Below are 18,838 nucleotides of genomic sequence, written 5' to 3'. Positions count from 1 at the left end.
GCTCTGTTTGGTAGTAAGGGAAAGATGACATAAACTAAGAGCATCCATGGTGCTAATTTAATATCTGGCTGATTTTTTAAATTAGGATTGTATTTTCAGAATCATTTTTTGCTTCCCTCCCGATAACCACTGACTAATCCATGTTCATTCTTGTGGTCTGTACTTCTCCAATCAGACACCCGTGCAGAGGGTAGAAGATTTAAGTTTTATTCGTCATAAGCAATCTAGCTTCCTTGTGGTCCAGTTAAATTTTATCCACATAGTAACGACTAACACATTCTTCGAGAGGTGGGAGAATGATTACATTTCCTATGAAAGTACTGATGTTTCAAGGTGGCATTTATGTCTCAAAATGTCATTTTCTTCTGCAGTCTTTCCTTTGTAGAAAGAACTCCTAGGAATCGACTATGGAGCTGAGATTTTCCCAGATAAGACTCTGTGATTTATTCCCGAAGGAACTCCCTGCAGTCTTGGGAGAAGAAGTAATGTTAGTCGGGTATCTGTTAAGTGTTTTATTCACCTGAGCTCATTTAAGTCTTTTAACCACCAGTAAGTGGTTGATCCTTACTAAGAACTTTGATTTACTCACTCCAAAGTCAAGCCTCTGTCCACCATATATGTGAGTGCTAATTAGGCCCCGTCTTCTGTGCTGTGGCTCACTAGAGTCCTAGGATGAGAATGGTGCTGCGGATGGCCGTAGGCTCAGCTGGAAGCAGAGCTCCTATGGGTTAGGGAGAGAGGAAGGGGCAGGCAAGGCCCTCTGGGTGCCCTCCATTGGCCATCCCGAAGCTGTGTCATGTTACTGCTCGTGGACAGATTCTAAATGACTTTATAGGTGAGTATTAAATCCCTTAATGAAATGTGTATCTAGGATAAGTCCAATGCTGTTGCATGGGGATATCTTTTGATTCTTCTTCATTCCATTTATGCTGTCTTATTGAATGTATGTAAGGTAATGTCAATAAACTGACTACTAGGGCTACTGCATTTATTCATATATGTGGTATGCGTGTGTTTCAGGCAGAAAAAGCTGATGGATTTGTCAAACTGTCCGATTTCACTGTGGAGAAAGCATCTGAATGCAAAAAAAAGCAGTAAGTTGTCTTATCATTTTCCAGAAAACTCCGAGCCAGGATCGTCTCCCTTCATAAAGCCCCTTGGGTGATGTGGTGATTTGGAGGTTCATGAAGGTGGCACGCCATGTCTGAGAAGGTTGAGTTTTTATGGGTTGGCATCTTAGGCCACAATAGAAGCTTTTAACCTGTTATTTTCAGGAGTTTCACTTTGTGGAGCAGATGGATCTCACAGCCCCGCGGAGCCTTGGCATGGCCTGTCGTTGACGACTGTGTCTGTGATGGAATTAACCACACGCTCCTTCCAGAGCTGGCAGGGAGGTCAGATGTCAAGATTTTGTCCATGTGATGAGAGTGACTAGTTAAATAGAATTAAATAGAATTCAGAGCCATCTATAAGATGGCAAAACCAGTTACTTTTTCTTAGTTTAGAGAATTAGCAGTAGCACCACTGAAATGCAATTCCCTTGAGATGAAGCCTTGGGGATTACACCCTCATATGATTTAAATTCAAAAGATTAGAGAATGAGCAGGAACCACGAAAGTCATCAGCCATGGTCCTAATGTCACGGGGAAGAGAACAGCCTAGAACCAATGGGAGGGCCGGCTCTGGACCGGCCCTCCAGACCCCCAGCCAGGTGCGCTTGACAGCAGCCGGCTGCATTTCCCATGTGTCCTCTCTGCCCTTTTCTTAGTCTTTCTTATCCCTTTGACATCTTTTCCCGTTTCATTGGAAGGGAGCATTTCCCGTTGGTCTGTGTTACTAGTAGCAGGAGTTGATTCATTTATTTCTCAAACAATGAATAAACTGGTGCTAATTTTAAGTCTTTGCCCCTCTGGTGTAGCCGCACGTATCCAATGACACAGGAGTTTGTGATGATTCCTGTGGTTTGGACCACGTGTTTCTCAATAGCCTTGCCCAGACTGTAGGACTTCCAGTCTGGATGGTGAAGGGGAAACACTTTATTATTTGCTATCCTTAATGTTTTATGCTTTGATTTTAAACTAGAAGTCTCCCTTATATTGTTTTCTTTACTAGGGGGTGGTTGGATAAGGTTTTAGATGGGTTATAGCATTTTGGAAATTCTGTGCTTGATTATTCTCCTGTAAATAAATTCGGTACATATTTGATTGAATTAATATTTGAAGGAGTTTATCTAAGTACTTTGAAGTGATACTTGTATCACTCTGAATTTTAACTTATTGTCTCTAATAGAAATATAGTTAGTGAATGAAAATAAGAGAATATACCCATATGTTTTATTTATTTATTTATTTATTTATTTTAAAGATCTCATTTATTTATTTTTAGAGAGGGAAGGGAGGGAGATAGAAGGAGAGAGAGGGAAACATCAATGTGCAGTTGCTGGGGGTTATAGCCTGCAGCCCAGGCATGTACCCTGGCTGGGAATCGAACCTGCAACATTTTGGTTCGCAGCCCGAGTTCAATACACTGAACTACACCAGCCAGGGCTACCCATATGTTTTAAATAGAAACTACTGGGTGCCAAGACTCAGTCCTGTTCTGGATGCTCTGATATGATAAATTAACCCTCTGTTTTTAAATGAAATAGAGATTAGAACATAGGTACTTGGCGTGACTAGATTATTTTTTGTAAATTTACAAAGGGAGTAGGTAACCTTATCATCCTTATATTTGACTGATATAATTTCCAACCCATTGATGATTACACACACTAATTTTATATGTGTCTGTGCTTTTTTTTTCCCCTCAAGTGCTTTTAAGGTCAGCCACCCACAGATCAAGACCTTTTATTTCGCAGCTGAGAATACGCAGGAAATGAACATGTAAGTAAAGGAAATTGCTAAATCCAGTCTTTATGGGAACAGACTTACTTTGGTCAGTAGTTTGAATTTTACACGTATGTTCGTATCAATTATTGTTTTATTTCTGCTATTTTAAGTATGCATCTCTTTAGCAGCTATAACGCCTTCTTGCTTTCTTCTTTGGAAACAGTTTGGGGGACCACATCAAAATGGCTATTTTAAGAAGAAGTAGTGAGATTCTTCTGCGGGGAACGCTAAACTGAGAAAGGAAGAGACAGAAGTCATTATAAGAAAATGTTAAAAGAAAGGCCTGAAAGTGTTATGTAACCGATCTCACAGCTTTCAGAATTCTTTTACGGTATTTCCTATGTGCCGAGTGGTTATCACAATGATTCGTGTGTTTCTTACCTCTCCATGGTCAGTCCCAAATATTTTGCAGAACCTTCTTGCTCAACGTGTATCTAACTAAAAATTTTGTATCCCTAAATTTCTGTTTTCTGTTTGCTCCATTTAAGTAAGTGGAATACACGCATAGAGTCCTCCCTGCCCCACTCCATCCCCTGCTGCTTTAGATCCTGATGCGGCCATAATGACTGTTATTTGAATGAGGTGCTTGAGCTTTCAGAGGGCATCCTATTTAATTTAAGCTCTATTTTCAGAATGCTTAGTGTCCCTTATTAATGTACACTGCTAATTAAAATATGTCTATGGCACACCTGCTCTGGGTCCCCTTGTAGCAGATCCTAGGCCATAGAAATAAAGAGTACAGATGTAATTCCTCCAGTCATAGAGTTTATAGCTTAGTGTACTTCATTTATTTATATATGATGATTTTCTTCTCTATCTGCCCTACATAACTTCTCTTTGCCCTCTTGCTCTGGAAACTTAAAGAGCGAAGGAGCTGCTATTCACAAGCATGCATGAGCACACATGGGCACACACACACACACGCCTCTTGCAGGATGCCCCATCACAAGCCTGGTCTAACTAGAAGCATTCTCGTCGGTTCCCTACACGCATCTCCCCACCACACCCCTTCATAAGGGGGCAGAATGGCTCTTGAGTGAGAGACCCAGTGTTGGCAATAACAAGGCAAGGAACTGACAACTGAGTCTCTTGAACACATCTTTTATTTAATTGGACAAAGAGAGAAGTTGTTTCTTCCTTCTTTCTGATTTTAGCTTTTCCTGTCTGGCTTTCTTAAGCATCTGAAAAAAAAAAAAGAGCAGAGACACAAAAGGAGAAGATTTAAAAAGCTTCATAGTCAAAGCTCTCTATTTTTTTCTTTTCATTGGCATTGTTAACTCTAAATCCTATTGATTACAGCCCTAGGTTTGTAAGTGGTGTGTGGAAGGCTTACTCAGGGTGTGTGCTTAGCAGTACTTGGAACCCTAAGATAGCCTGGAGCTGAGCCACCAACTGACCCCAAATGGTCTCTGCTGCCTCCCCGACCCCTCCCTGTAACCTCCTGCCGTCCTTGGCTTCTTTCGTACAGCATCTTGTATCTCCAGCTCCCTTCCTGTCTACATCCTTCCTACCCATCCTGTGGCTTGTTCTTCAAAGCAGTTCTGTTCTCTCTGACAAGAGAAGGAGGAGACCGAGTTTACCAGAGAAACAGTCAGTGCTCAGTGTTTTGTTGCCTAGTGAATTTCTCTTCCGGGGGTAGCAAAATACATTTGTAAACCAGTGCAAGGGTGAGACCTTTGCAAGGTTATTCAAGCTGTTATGGTTCAGGCAGATTTGTTCTCTAAATCACACACCAGCAGTCATTTCACTTCCTGCTCACCCTCTTCTCTAGTTGGTGTTTACATTTCTGGTCCTTTTGTCTTCAGTTTTCCTGTCTTCCCTTTGCTGAGCAAGAGTTAACAGCAACTCGATTTGCGTGAGCATTAGCTGTACTTAGGACATACACACTCTGTCTGGTGGTTGGCTGTTAAATCAAAGCCTTTCCTAGCTCCCACAGCCAAGACCTCATTGCCTGTCTGTGCTGTGAAGATCTGTTCATTTTACTTGAAATTATGTTAGCGTGTATCTTTCCAGCTTACATACAAGATGGAAATTGAAATTTGAGTGGAAGCTGTCTGGACCCCAGAATTCTGAATGCCCTTTATAGTTGAAAATTGTCCATCTGGCCTCTCATAGATTAATGCCCCATTTTGTCTGTGCCTGAATGTATCATAATTTCTTTTATTTATAATATCAGTACTAAGTTTCATTATTCTGAAGATGGTTTTTCTCATAGCCAACAATGCAGAATCTCTTTGGGCCTTCAGGTTAACTTCTCCCTTCTTGCACAAGGTTGTTCATGTGACATTGAAAGAATTGTTCTTAGAAAAAAAAAGAAAGATTTGTTCTGCCAGAGCAGCTGAAGAGCTTCCTTTCACACTGACACGGCCCGTTTAAGCCAGTCCATCATGTATCTGGGTGTTTCCTCATGAGATGCAGTGCATGGAGGGAGGGAGTGGCATTTGGAGAGACAGGTCATGTTTTAGAAGGTCCCCTCCTTGGGAAACTAAGTTTTTGGATGGTGACGTTTGTCTCAGGGACGATGAAGGGAAAGACAACTGTGTTTAATAGGAATGCTGTGAATGCACTCAGAAGGAACCCTCCGTTTACAAGGACAGGGCAAGCCGTTCAGGGTGATGAAAGAGCTGGTTTCCAAACGCAGACTGGTGGTAGCGGTCTTCCTCCCCGTGTTTGCGGGCAGCCTGTTCTCGTGTTGCGCATCAGTTCCTTAACATTTGTGTTTCTCTAACACACACATTCACGTCAAGCCAATATGCAACAAACTCCCAGGAAACATCTGTCGTCTTTTCTGTAAATATAAGTCTTTTGTGCACCCATCTATTTAGCCACAAATAGAAAGTTTTCTACTTGCTTCCATGTTTTAAGACATGTGCTTAGCAAAAGGAGCCACTCTAAGCTAGTAGGTTCTAGAAGGAAAGCTGTCAAACAAGATTCTACTCATCAGTCACCAGTTTTTCACTGCAAGGAACTAATAGTGGCAATTAAAAGGACATGTTTTTGGCTACGGGCTGAGAGGAATCTATTTTTTTCTATTGTCAGCACTCTTCCATTTTGCTACGTTCCTGTATTTTCACGTTCTGGAAGGAACTTAGAAATGCCCTTGCTTGTTTCAGGCATTCTCAATTTAAAACTGTTTTTGTCTTGACATGTTAAAAAAAATTTTTTGTCCATTTTATTTTTAGATGCTTTTTTGGGGGGAGGTTCAGCTTATATAACTGTGGAATTATGCATAAACTAAGAGTTAGATTACTTGGGTATTTTAAAAATGAACCATTGAATTCATTGTGCTTTGCCCGATCAAGTTTAAAAATGTACTTTTACATATTTTTTTAGTTAAATAACACATAACACACGTTCTTGTAAAAGATCGTGTAATACAGAAGAATGCAAAGGGAAAAGCTTCCCATACCCCCAGTTTCTATCCCTGGCATTAACCACCCTTCACAGTTTGCTGTGTGTATCCTTTCTGATGCTTTCTTTGCATAGCAATCTGTGCACATACACAGAGGTGTAGTTTCAAAAGTACATTGAATCAGGCTAAATGTGTTTTGTTTTCTTGCTTTTTTCACTTAACGCTATGGTGGGAGTTTTCCAGGCTATTACAAGACACCCTGTCTGGACTTTTATTTGCTCCATGGTCACCTGCTGTGGAGGGAATCACGGCCACCCCTTGTGTCTCCATTGTCCTTGGGATGGACGATGATATTGTCGTCATTTTATTCTTTTTGCCATTGCAAGGCTTGTTGAGCTGACATTTTTCCACACTTACTTGTGTAAATGAAGTTGTGTTTGTAATAGGATAAATATTTATAATTAGAAGTATTAGGCAAAAGGGATGGATATTTAAATTTTGAGTAGTATTATTGAGTTGCCTGCTTAAAATGGGCTGGATCAATTTTCATGTTCAACTCACCGAAGGATTAGCATGTTTTCTCCTAAACTCTAGAAATCAGAAATATTTACAATTTTTGCCTATCAAGGGGTGAAAAATATTTCCCTGTGTTTGAATGTGTACTACCCAAAATACGGTGGGAGCTGAGAATTTTTTCCATATGATTATTAGCCATTTGTATTTTTTTGTGTGATTTCCCGTTAATTTGCTTTTTTATTGTTCTATTGGGTCTTGCTGAACATTTTCCAGTTCCTGTGGCATGACTGGTGCCCAGGTATTGTTCTAAGTTTGAGTTACCACTAAGAGTACCTGGAGCTGAGTGAAGGGTGTTTCATAAATGAGACTTTTTCCTGGAAGTCATCTTTTTCCTGTAGGTAGTTCTATTTTATTTATTTGTAAAAATCAAACTTATTATCTACTTTCTGTTAACAATACAGCAAGTCCCTCGCAGACTGAGGGCTGAGTACAGATTCCTAATTTATTGACAATTGAGAACGTGCAATACTTATGTCACGGTGGGAGTGTAGCATGATGCCAAGTAGTTCACGAGGCATTACAGGACTAGAGGAAATGAAAAGTGTAAGTGAATCTTGAAGTGGATAGCATTGTTATTGTCAGTTTGTCGGTATTGGTAGACTTAGGCCACTACTAAATGCTCTCGTTTCTCAAAAATAAATACACAGAATGAGAAATCAATGGAAGAGATGACATGGACAATTTTTACTTTAAATAAAGTTTTTCAAAGAATTAAAATTTTCCCCAGTTTAGGAACACCAGTCCAGCTCAGGCCTGATATTTTACTGATTAATATAAAAACCCTAGTTAAAATGTATCACTTTATTTTTTTTTTGTGAAATAAACAGACATTTTAAGAATTATAGATTGAAAATTTTCATGGTCAAGTTGCTGAATTTAATAATAAAGATTTTGACAGTTGTTAAAAATTTCAAATGTACAATTGCAAAAGATGTATTTGTTTGTATATTTAGAATACCTAATGTCATTGCCCACAGTAGCCATCTGGGGCAACTGGGTTTAAAGGATGCCCTGAGTAAGGAGAATATTGTAAAACCAGAGGTGTTAGGTTTTGATGCCACAAATACAAGCTATTTCTGGAAATGTTTAGACTGACTGTAGAATGATGACTTAACTTTATTACAACAGCTGACACGAAACCTTTTTTTCAGGGTCTAGATAAAAGGTGAATAGGTAGGTGACTCATCTCTTGGTCTAACACTTATTTTCTGTTTAAATTTCAGGTGGTTAAACAAGCTTGGATTATCTGTAATCCATCAAGAATCCACTACAAAGGATGAAGGTATGTTCTATCTTAAATTTCTGAAAATTTAGCAAGAATATTAGAACAGGAAGAAAGAAGATGAGAAAACGATACCAAGTCCTATGCATAGTCTGGTCTTCGCTTTGGCATTTAAAATGGTCTGGAAATATGGAGACACGTAATCACACAGACTCGCCAGCAAGGGATAGAGCTTCCTATGCTGGCTGTGAAAGCTTTTCACACTTCACCCACTCGTTAGCGCTGTGGGCTCCGATCACATCTCAAACAATTGCCAATGCAAATGTTTTATTGCCCCACTTACTGGATTATTACTCACAGGCATCATCTCATCACGATCTAGACAGATAACCTTCATCCCGCTATTTCCTTTCACCAGATGTGTGCCGAGAATGATCACCCAAAGTTTGTTCTAGGAACCTGAAGTTCAGATTGGGACGCAGGCCTGGTCTCAATCTTTTGGCTCAGTCCGTGGCTGTCAGGGTTCAAGGCTACTGGTGTCTAATTCCTCTTAATGAGACAAACACTCCTGAATAGGAAGCAGAAACAGACATTAGATGCCAGGTTCACAGAGCTGATACTGTTCTGATATGCCCAAACTTCATGGAATTTGGGAATTGGAACTTTGGATAACAAAATCAAATACCCTTAATTTAGACATAGAAAGTGAAAACTGGGTTTAAAACAATAAAGAGGCACATTACAATACTACGAAATCAATGTCCTGACTATCTCCTTGGTCTTATTTTCCATAAAATAAATGGTTCTAGTTTTAAGGTACCGTTATACATAGTGGGAAGAGAAACAACTACGTAAAAGCCTCTCCTTCTCCTGGCATGCAAGGCCTTCCGTGTTATGGCCTAAAGGAATCCTTCCGTTTCTTTCCCCACCATCTCCTTTAGGAGACTGTGTGTGCTTGGCTCAGCCTGCACGGTTGGCCTGATACTCACATTCACTCCTGACACCATTAATGGTTTAACTTGTCCTTCCAATTTCAGCTCATTATGATTCCTGTGATCAGAATTAACCACCACTGATTTTATGCTTCCTTAGTACATGACTCACATCTCTGGAGGAATTATTTCATTTTCCTGGAGCTATAGCTAGTCCCCTGCCTGTGTATTGGATGCTCCTTGAGGGCAGAAACCCTGATGTGGACATTCGTTTTCCCCTTTTCCGTAATCCCCTGGAGACTGGGAGCGCACTAGATGAGTACTTTCCGAACTGGAGTGGAATTGCAATAGCCGGATGGAGAAACCTGTGCTCACGCATTATGGAGTAAGCGATGATGGCACTGAAACATTCAGCATTTGCATTTTTGTTACAGAATGCTACAGTGAGAGTGAACAGGATGATGCTGAAATAGCTGCGGAGTCAGCAACTTCTCTGTCTCTTCTGGTATGTACTGACGTAATTACTCTGTTGTTCATTGATCCAATGCATGGATGCCATTCTTTCCAATTGAGTAGAAATTACCTTGATGAATACATTTCTAGAACAGGCTAAATTAAAGGTACTTGCCAAACAGCCAGTGCAATTCTCAGGGTGCTGGTTTTGAGCCTTCTCCATGGCAACCCACTGGTGTGACAAACTCAAGAGTGTTTGTGCGTGACCCACAGATGTGTCAGTCTCAGAGGGTTCTTGGTAATGCCAAGCACCTCTCAGCGGTAGGCCGGTGCTTGCATAGACTTGTTTTATAACGTTCATTTATGCCCTACTTTCTTGTTTTACATCACGCATATGCTAGCTACAATGTAAAACAAACATAAAGGGGATGAAAGTGATAGCATAAAGAGGAAACGAGTCAGAAAGACAGCAGGAAGCCAGGAGTAGGCTTAGTGCTTTAAATCTGCAGTGGGATGATTTTGTATGTTCATGAAAGAAAAGTCCAAGTTTGATTCTAATCTTTGAAAGTGTCCAAGGTAGGTTCAGGCTATTAATGGATGTTAAGATTGTTGTTTTACCTTTGGCGTTATCCTGAGGGCCCCCGGAAGGAGTTCAGTAAAGAACTTTGTGAAAGTTGACTTAGGATGTTGTATACATACCTTATACCAGGACATATATGGGGGTACTTTAAATATATAACCATTCACTCCCCCATCCATATAATCCTGAGAAGTGATAGTATCAATCAGCATTTCACTAACTGCGAATGAGGCCAAACATCTTTTCATGTGTGTTGGCCATTTGGACTTTGTTTCGTGAAATGCCTGTCAAGCCTTCTCTGCATTTTTAGTGGTCTTATTATTGTTTTGTCTTTACAGGATTTATTTATTATTCTATACATTAGCCTTTGCCAGTTAAAAATAAGAAAAATCAAGCCCTGGCTAGCGTAGCTCAGTAGATTGAGCGCGGGCTGTGAACCAAAGCATCACAGGTTCGATTCCCAGTCAGGGCCATGCCTGGGTTGCAGGCCATGGCCCCCAGCAACTGCACATTGATGTTTCTCTCTCTCTAGCTATCTCCCTCCCTTCCCTCTCTAAAATAAATAAATAAAATCTTTTTAAAAAGTCTTAAAAAAATGAGAAAAATCTTCCTCACCCCATGGCTTTCATTTTTTAAAACTCTACTTCATGGTTTCTTTTTGTGAACAGATAACCATGATGTCACCATGTCAAATTTGTCCATTGCTTCCATTGCGATCCGTGCCTTTGTTTTTAGTTTATAAAATTGTGTCCTGTGCCCAGGTCAAGAGGAAGTAGATATCACGATCCTCACTTCATGGCTAAAGAAAGTGAGGTTCCTCTGAACCTCAGGTGGAATGGCCTGAGCACGTACCCAGTCAGTGGAGCACCCGAGCTGGGACCTCAGTCTTCGTAGCTTTAGAATATGTTCCCTCCACTCTAGCATGACACTTGCTCATTGTTGGACCTAAATAATTGTGGGCTCTGGTAGGTTAGAGTAGCTCCTTCACGTACCGGACTCCTTCTGCTAGAATTTTCTACTTTGTGTGATGAAGTTTTCATCTATTTTTGTGTTTTGCCAGTTCCTGGATTTAATATTAAATATCATTTAAATAATGACCCCTGATGGTTTTACCTTCTGTCAGTGAAGAAGTGTGGTCACTTTTCTAATTTATTTGACTAGCAGCCAAGACCATAAATAGGTACTTGTTGAATGAATATGTTTTTCAAAATCTCTATGGAAGGGAATTAGCCAAAATTAAGCAAGATATAAATAAAAATTTTGAATATGGTAAATTTTAGACCAGTTTTTGAGCTAGACTTGCAATCTATCTTTTCTTCATACATTCATAGCTTTTTATGACTGTAGTCTTTCTCTTTTATAATCAGTTCCTGAATTTAGAAAAATCTTTCATCTTCTATCGATCAAATTTAATGATATATCTAGACCTTAATGTGTCTCCTGGCTATTAACAATGTTCTTATTGGATTACCCTTTATTGCTCCTAAAGAAGTTGAGGTCTTCAATAGATGTTCTTGTTGATTTAATAGGAAGCAATGTTTCAGTTTACTTTGTCTCTTTCTCTCTCTCTCTCCTCATCTCTGTTTCTCTCTCCATCTTTTCTCTCTTTCTGTTTCTCTCTCCTATTTTAACCTGCAACCTACAAGGATTTGGTTGGTTCTCCTTCCTTCTCTTCTTGAAATGCCCTCTCTGTCCCACAGTGCCCCATATATGACTCTTTTATGACTTCTTTTAGTTCTAAAATATGTCATTTTCCCTTTCATGATGCCAAATTAGTATCACAGATTACTTTACTAAAAGTATTGTCAGATACCTCGGACTCTTCTTGATAAAACTAAAAGCAGCCAGTTGTCTTCTTAGATGAAGGATCCTGGCTTAATTGCATCGTGCAATGGCATTCTTCCGTGATGTTGCAGGGAATGCTGCTTTAACACAAATCTTTGAAGGGGGTGCTTATGAGACCAGGGAGTTATGTCACTGAAGTGCAAAGATTGTTCAGAATTTGGGAGTTATCAACCCAATGTTATTTCTTCAAGTTCTATGCTGAACATTTCTTGGAAGGCCACTAAGCTAGCATTTTTTTTCCTGAGTAAGTGTATTAGGAATAGATAAATATTGAAGAGCTAGATTTTATTTTTCATAGAAACAGAATATGTTCCTCCTTCTTACATATTTCCCAGGCAGATTTTGTTTTTGTTTCTTCTGGTTTCTGAAAAACAGACATGCAAGACACTTGGTTAAAATAACATTTAGGCTTTTTATTTCAACAGATGCAATTTAAAAAAAAATCATAGTAACTCTAATCCAGAGTGTGAATCAGGTTGTTGTTTTGGCCCAGTCTAGCACATTCTGGCCATGACTGAGCTGTACAAGCCTAGGTGAAAAAAATCCCCCCACCCCGAATTTGTGTTTTTAAAAAAATTGGTAATAAACTTCCATTTTGGAACAATGAACTCAAAAAAAGATAAAATCATACTATGAGAACATATTCTGAAAAATGTTCTCAAAATTTAAAAATCTTGACTTACACAAGTTTAATTCAATATCTAGTCATACCGATGGCTGTGGAATAAACAAGCAGTATGACTTCAGCACCAGACCAGTTTGGTTTCTGCTTCTAGTGGCTGAATCACACTCCACGGTCTTCCATGAATGAACAAGCGGCTCTTGTTTAGGTTTCCTTTTGCTGAGAAGGCTTCACGGGATGGGTGGAGCGTGGACAGGACATCGTTTATTCACAGAAGAATTAGAAGTGGGAGCTTTTGGGTGAGCCTGGTAACAAGCTTGAAATAGATGGGAGTCTGTATGTTTCACTTTGGAAGATCACTTGTAGAAATTAATATCCATGATTCCTTGCAATGACAAAAGAATAAAACAGAACCAACTTTATTCACATTTTAAACCCAATATAATACGTTACAAAGTAATTTAAGAGGTATAAAAATCATTAAAAATTGGCCCTGCATACAGGGTGGGTGGGCAAAAGTAGGTTTACAGTCACTCATATGGTAAATAATATAATAACCAATGAATAATCATATAAGAGTAAACTTTCATACACTTACAACTGTAAACATACTTTTGCCCCACCTTCTACTTATCCTCTAAGTTTTAAAAATCATTGTCTGAAAATTTGATCTGTGGTTTTATGCTTATTAATCCATTTAACAAACACTTGCTGAGAGCCACTGCTCTGAATACTCGGGACACATCAGTGAATTAAAAAAAACACACACAGATCTCTTTGTGGACTCAAACTTCTGGTTGAGAGAAACTGATACTAAATAATCAACATAATAAGTAAACTATCTGCTCTTTCAGAAGTGGTAGAACAGGGTGAGTGAGGGGACTGGGGAGTGCTGGGCTCAGGCGACAGCCAAGACTAGGGAAGCCAGGACAGGCCTGAGTGAGAGCTGAGATTTGAGCAAAACTCCTGAAGGGTGATGTGAGAGTCAGCCAGGTGGATGTTTGAGGAAGAAATTTCCCAAGCCTAGGGAATGGGTAAAGCCAAGATCTCCTTGGTGCATTGCAGGTAATGCAAGGAAGCCAGTATGGCGGGAGCAGGGTGAACGAAGACGAGAGAAGCAGGAAATGAGGATGGAGTAGGGGTGGCCATACCATGTGGGGCCTGTGCGGTTTCGAGTTTTTTCGGGAGCCCTGGGAAATTCTGACCAGGAGTGGTGTGATCCATTTCCGTCTTCAAATGACCATTCAGGCTGCTGTATGGGAGAGACCTTGGGAGGTGGGGCTCAGCAGAGGAACAAAGAAATCTAAGGGAAGGTGTGCAGTAGGCTAGGGAGAGAATGTGGCAATTCAGAGGGCGTAGTTGGGAAATGCAATGGTTGGATTTTGAATATAGTTAGAAGGTAGACCACCTAATAGGGGGATCAGACAAAAGAGAAAATAAGAAGATAAAATGTTTATAATTCCAGCTTCAAGAAGCTTGTGCGGATCATTTTAACGTGACAGTCACATATTTTGCTGCTTTTCAGAAGCATAATTCTGTTGTATCCAAACAGCGAAAAACAAAACAAAGCAAAACAACAAAAAAAACCAGCTAAAGCAAACCAAAGAAGAGATAAGTAAAAGCAAACCCTGCAAACTGTGGCCCACTGGTCAGTGGCAGGGAAGGAAGTCTCTTAAACACAGGAAGTGGTAAAATCAATTTAAGATAGTGAATGTAATCCTGGAAGAATGAATCTTGCACAGCTGTTTCCTGTGTTCGCTTAATCTTTTGATAAGTGCCCGATATAAAATAATGGAAATGCTTGCAACTGAGTGAGTTGTGAGAAAAATTATCAGTGACTACACGTTGAAGGAAAAGGTAGAAAGAAAAATGTCATGCTTTTTCTTCAAGTTGCAAAGTACGGTAAGTTCTATGGTTGAACATTCAACTGATTTAAAGATTACTCTGAAATTGGCTCTTACACGTTTGTTTCTTGCTTTAACAGTTTATCTTCTCAGCCTGCTCTCCGGCAGTCAATCACAAGATGTCTTTGCTGTCCCTTATACTGACCCATGTCTTCCATTCCCACTGCCACTCCCCTGTTGGGGACCACATTCTGCCTGAGTTATTATTGAAATAGCAGGCTATTTGTCTTTCTCGATCTCTAATCTCTTTCTCCTCTTAAAAACCACATCCAAATTAGTCTTCCTAACGTGCAGTATTGATTCACCTGGCAAGGCCTTTCAGTCAACCCTCATTGCTCATCAAATTAATTCTGGAAGCCCTGGCTGGTGTAGCTCAGTGGATTGAGTGCGGGCTGCGAACCAAAGTGTCGCAGGTTCAATTCCCAGTCAGGGTACATGCCTGGGTTGCAGGCCACGGCCCCCAGCCACCACACATAGATGTTTCTCTCTCTCTGTCTGTCTTTCTCCCTCCCTTCCCTCTCTAAAAATAAATAAATAAAATCTTTAAAAAAATTAATTCTGGACTCAATGACTTGATGTTTAAGGCACTGACTGGACTTAGTTTTAAGCCAGCATTACGGTCTTGTTAATAAACTGCCCTTCATCTCCCCCAGACCTTTCCTGACTTTCCTGCTCTAGCACCTGGAATTATAAAGTTTCTCCACGTGCAGGAACAACTCACCCCACCCTAATTCCATCTTCTTAATAAATACCTTTCAAGGCTGGTTCAAGTATGACTTCCCTCAGCGAAGCTTCTTCAGTTCTTTAAGTCATTCTAGTCCTTCTCTCTTCTGAATCCTTTATATCCCTTCAGTGCATTGCTTTTTGACACCTTCTCATGTTTTCATCTTCCCTGTGTTAATAGATTTTGTGTATCTGGTGTATTTCTCTAATTATTAAGCTCTTCAAGTCAGAGGCAGTGTTCACTATCTTTTTCCTTACCTGCGACATTGACTGTGCCTAACTTTACTTGAGACTAATAAATATTTATTCATGGACTGATAAATGGGTGAGTGGGTGGTTTTTGTGACTTCAGCCACACCTTCCGCAGATTTGTTGCCCTGTAAACATTTCCTCGTGAGAACTGGAAAGTTCCATATAGTTTCATATGGCCTTGTGCTTTCCTATGGCTTTGAGATGGATGGTCCCAGCTGACTCTCACCCAAGTCCTGTACGAGTTCTTGTAAGTGAGGAAGCCATGCTCCAGATAAGTAAACATAACTGGCCTAAGTATCATTTGCAATATTTTTTTTTAAATATTTTATTTATTTATTTTTAGAGAGAGAAGGGAGGAAGAAAGAGAGAGAGAGAGACATCAATGTGCGGTTGCTGGGGGTCATGGCCTGCAACCCAGGCATGTGCCCTGGCTGGGAATTGAACCTGCGACCCTGTGGTTCACAGCCTGAGCTCAATCCACTGAGCTACGCCAGCCAGGCTTCATTTGCAATCTTAAACTTGTATTTTATGAAGAACATTCTTTTCCATTATCTCACGTGCTCCTCTCGTTAAGCCTGAGTCAGTCTGTCCGGCGGCTGGCGGCTGAGGGATATTTTTGCTCGTGGACCACGAACCAGGTACTGTTGCAGATAAGGGTCGCTGCACTGAGACAGTGTCTCTTCCCTTGAGCATCTCGAGTCCTAAGTTGAGGAGGAGGCACAATAAACTTGTAACTCAGACAAAATAATCTCAAATGCTGGTAAATGCTATGAAGGAGAAATACACAGGGTGACGGCCTAGGGAGTGGCCGGGCCTAGGAATGGAGGACGCTGCTCTGTCTATGACTGTTAGGGAACAGCCTGCTGAGGAAGTGATACTTGAATTGAGACCAAAATCACGGGAAGGAGGCAGCCAATGAACAATCACAGAAAGAGCCTTTTCTGGTACAAGGAACCAGCGATTTTCTCAAGGAACAGAAAGAAGACTGATGTGGGTGGAAAGGAGAGAGGAGGGGTGGTAGAAGCAGATGGTGCTGAGGGGCTGGGAGGGGTTCCCGTGGGCCTTCTCGGTTATAATGTGCGTTAGGGCTGTTGTTGTGCCCGTCTGGGCAGTCGCTAGAGGGTTTTCAGCAGGGGAATATCGTGATCTGCTCTGTGTTTTAGAACTACTCTAGTTATTGTTAGAGGATGGACTGAGACGAGGAGGGTATGAGCGATAGTGGGGGCAGGAAGCCAGTAGAAGAAGACTTGGAGGTCAAGTGGCTTCTTCCAGGTTGTGGACATGAAGGGTTGGATTGAGGAGGGAGTCTTTTGCCACTTCATTGCTCATGGTCATGTGGAAGGTCAGTGACAGAGCAGGGAGCATACTGTGTGTCAAGGTCTTTGGGGTTTTCAGGTAATGCTACTAGCATGTGGTAGAAATACAAACCATACTTTCAAGGGCCAAAGAGCAATTGATTGGTTTGTTTTTATTAATATAGCTAATAAAAAGTAAAGAAAGTTTGTATACATTACTTTTTTTTCTTACTTCATTTGGTTATGTTTAGTTTTAAGTTATTCCTGTATCTTCCATTTTTTAAATATGCTTTGACCAATATTACTTCAAATTTATATGCTGACTTACTTCCTAATCATAGGCTTTTGGTGGCCATGTAAAACTGTTTTTCCCCATGACAAACTCGTGTTTTTAAAACAATTCAAAGAAAAAGATTTTAGAGCGAATCAATATTTGAGCTATGCTTTTTCTATGAATAAAATTGTCTTACACAGAAAATGAGGGAGAGTAATATTGAATTTTAATTTAATGATATACACAGTCTCTTTATTAATAGTCGACTCTTTAAATAGTTTAAATTTTCTCATTAAAAATAAAGTGCTTAAATACCAAATGTTCTGAAATTGTTAATATCCAATAAACAAAAAAATTTTTTTGAGATTGTTGAGAACATTTCCTGAGAGTATTTGCACTGCAGTCACGCTTAGATCTAAGGATGGCGATAAACCATCCATAGCCACTTCACAGAGAATTTCACAGTCTCCTCAGGGAGAGGTTAAATGCCTTGGGGGCTGTTTTTTTTCTTTGTACAGTTGGCTTCTAGTCTGCTCTTTGCTGGCATTAGTCTGTGACCAACTATGTGTCAGGCACAGATGCAACAAATGGAGACACAAAAATGAGTAAAAGGAGCCTCCTGCTCTCACGTAACTCACCAACAGAGACAAACAAGTCAATCGGCAATTATAGCATCAGCGGACATAAAATGGTATTCTAGCTGGTGGGACAGAAGGAAGGCTGGGAGCACCAGGCAGAGATACTTCCTCGTCCTGAGAGCCTCAAAGCAGGCTTCTGGGGGCAGCTGTCCCCTGAACTGACACTAGAAGGATGGGCTCCTGTTAGCAACACAAGGGTGCGACCGTCACTCCTTTCTACCTTTGTTTGATTTGCAGTGGGGGGTTTCTGAGCGTATTACATAGACCGTTTACAGAGGGAGCCCAGCAAAAAGTTCTTGGTTGGACATGTGGCTGCAGCTATTAGTAGCTACAGAATGGTAGAAATGGGAGCCGTGATTCAGCATGGCACCACGCTGTCTTAAAGCACGTTTCCATATGGAATCCTCCATAACAGTGCTCCGGTTTGCTTCTTTTGTCAGTCTTTCTTCTAATGAAAACTCCCTCTGACCTGATACATACAATCTTTTTCTCATTTTCTTTTTCATTTTCACTGGTTTTTCTCCTCGTTCCTCCTCCTCCTCTTCCTTTTCCTCCTATTCTCCCTCCTCCTCCTCTTTCTTCTTCTTGATTTATTCTTTTCTCCATTTTAAAATCACGTTTGTAAATGTTAGATGGTGCTAGAGGAAGTGGCTTGAAAGCATTTGCACTGTGTTTGAGTAGAACCACCACCAGGAATACTGTTCACATATTTCTGATGTTCCCTTAACATATCTTCTCTTAGTCCTTTAAACAGAGTTTTGGGTTCAGAGAGGCTTATGGAATGTGCTGTAGCAATTGCATGCATGCGGTCTTTTGTTCACACATCCCTTTTGCTATCATCCAATTAGAGTAGCATCAGCATGAGATAGGAAATGCTTGAGCTCAGTCTCTTTGCAGAAAGGAAGCCGATCATATGGAAGCCAAGTTTTGCCAAAATAGCTCACAACAGGGAAACATGTCAGGCCTGGACCTGAGTGGGTATTTTTGTTAATATTGATTTTATAGATCCTGCTAATGAGTAAACTATGTCTGGCATTCATTTGGATAGTTTGGTGGGTGGGTATTAGCTTTCCTAGGTAAGTGGGGTTTTATTTAGTGAATTACAGGTTTTTCTTTGATCTCTTAATTGTTATATAGTTGGAGTGATTTAAGGCAACTGGTCCCCAAGCTTCTTGACAGATTCCTGAAGGGAAGATTTTCATGTCTTCACAAATATATTATTATTAAGAAGATGTGTGTGATGAGTTAGTATCCTAACTTGATAGTTTAATGTGCTAATTGA

At 40.3% G+C, this 18,838-nt stretch overlaps 1 protein-coding gene across 6 annotated transcripts in view; it reads left to right on the top strand.

The window, feature by feature from the left end:
- The window catches only part of IPCEF1 (interaction protein for cytohesin exchange factors 1), a 105,690-nt gene that overhangs the window by 59,730 nt on the left and 27,122 nt on the right, over positions 1-18,838 (top strand). For all 6 annotated transcript variants that reach the window (XM_036024928.1, XM_036024927.1, XM_036024926.1 and 3 more), the window contains 4 exons: positions 1,021-1,094; positions 2,811-2,882; positions 8,040-8,098; positions 9,405-9,475. In XM_036024928.1, the coding sequence (XP_035880821.1) occupies positions 1,021-1,094; positions 2,811-2,882; positions 8,040-8,098; positions 9,405-9,475 (276 nt within the window). The remainder of the gene's footprint in view (positions 1-1,020; positions 1,095-2,810; positions 2,883-8,039; positions 8,099-9,404; positions 9,476-18,838) is intronic.

The sequence above is a fragment of the Phyllostomus discolor genome, chromosome 4 (genome assembly GCF_004126475.2).
Source record: "Phyllostomus discolor isolate MPI-MPIP mPhyDis1 chromosome 4, mPhyDis1.pri.v3, whole genome shotgun sequence".
NCBI classification, from domain to species: Eukaryota; Metazoa; Chordata; class Mammalia; order Chiroptera; family Phyllostomidae; genus Phyllostomus; species Phyllostomus discolor.
The sequence above is the reverse complement of the archived record's forward strand: the minus strand, read 5'-3'. Positions and strand labels throughout refer to the sequence as shown.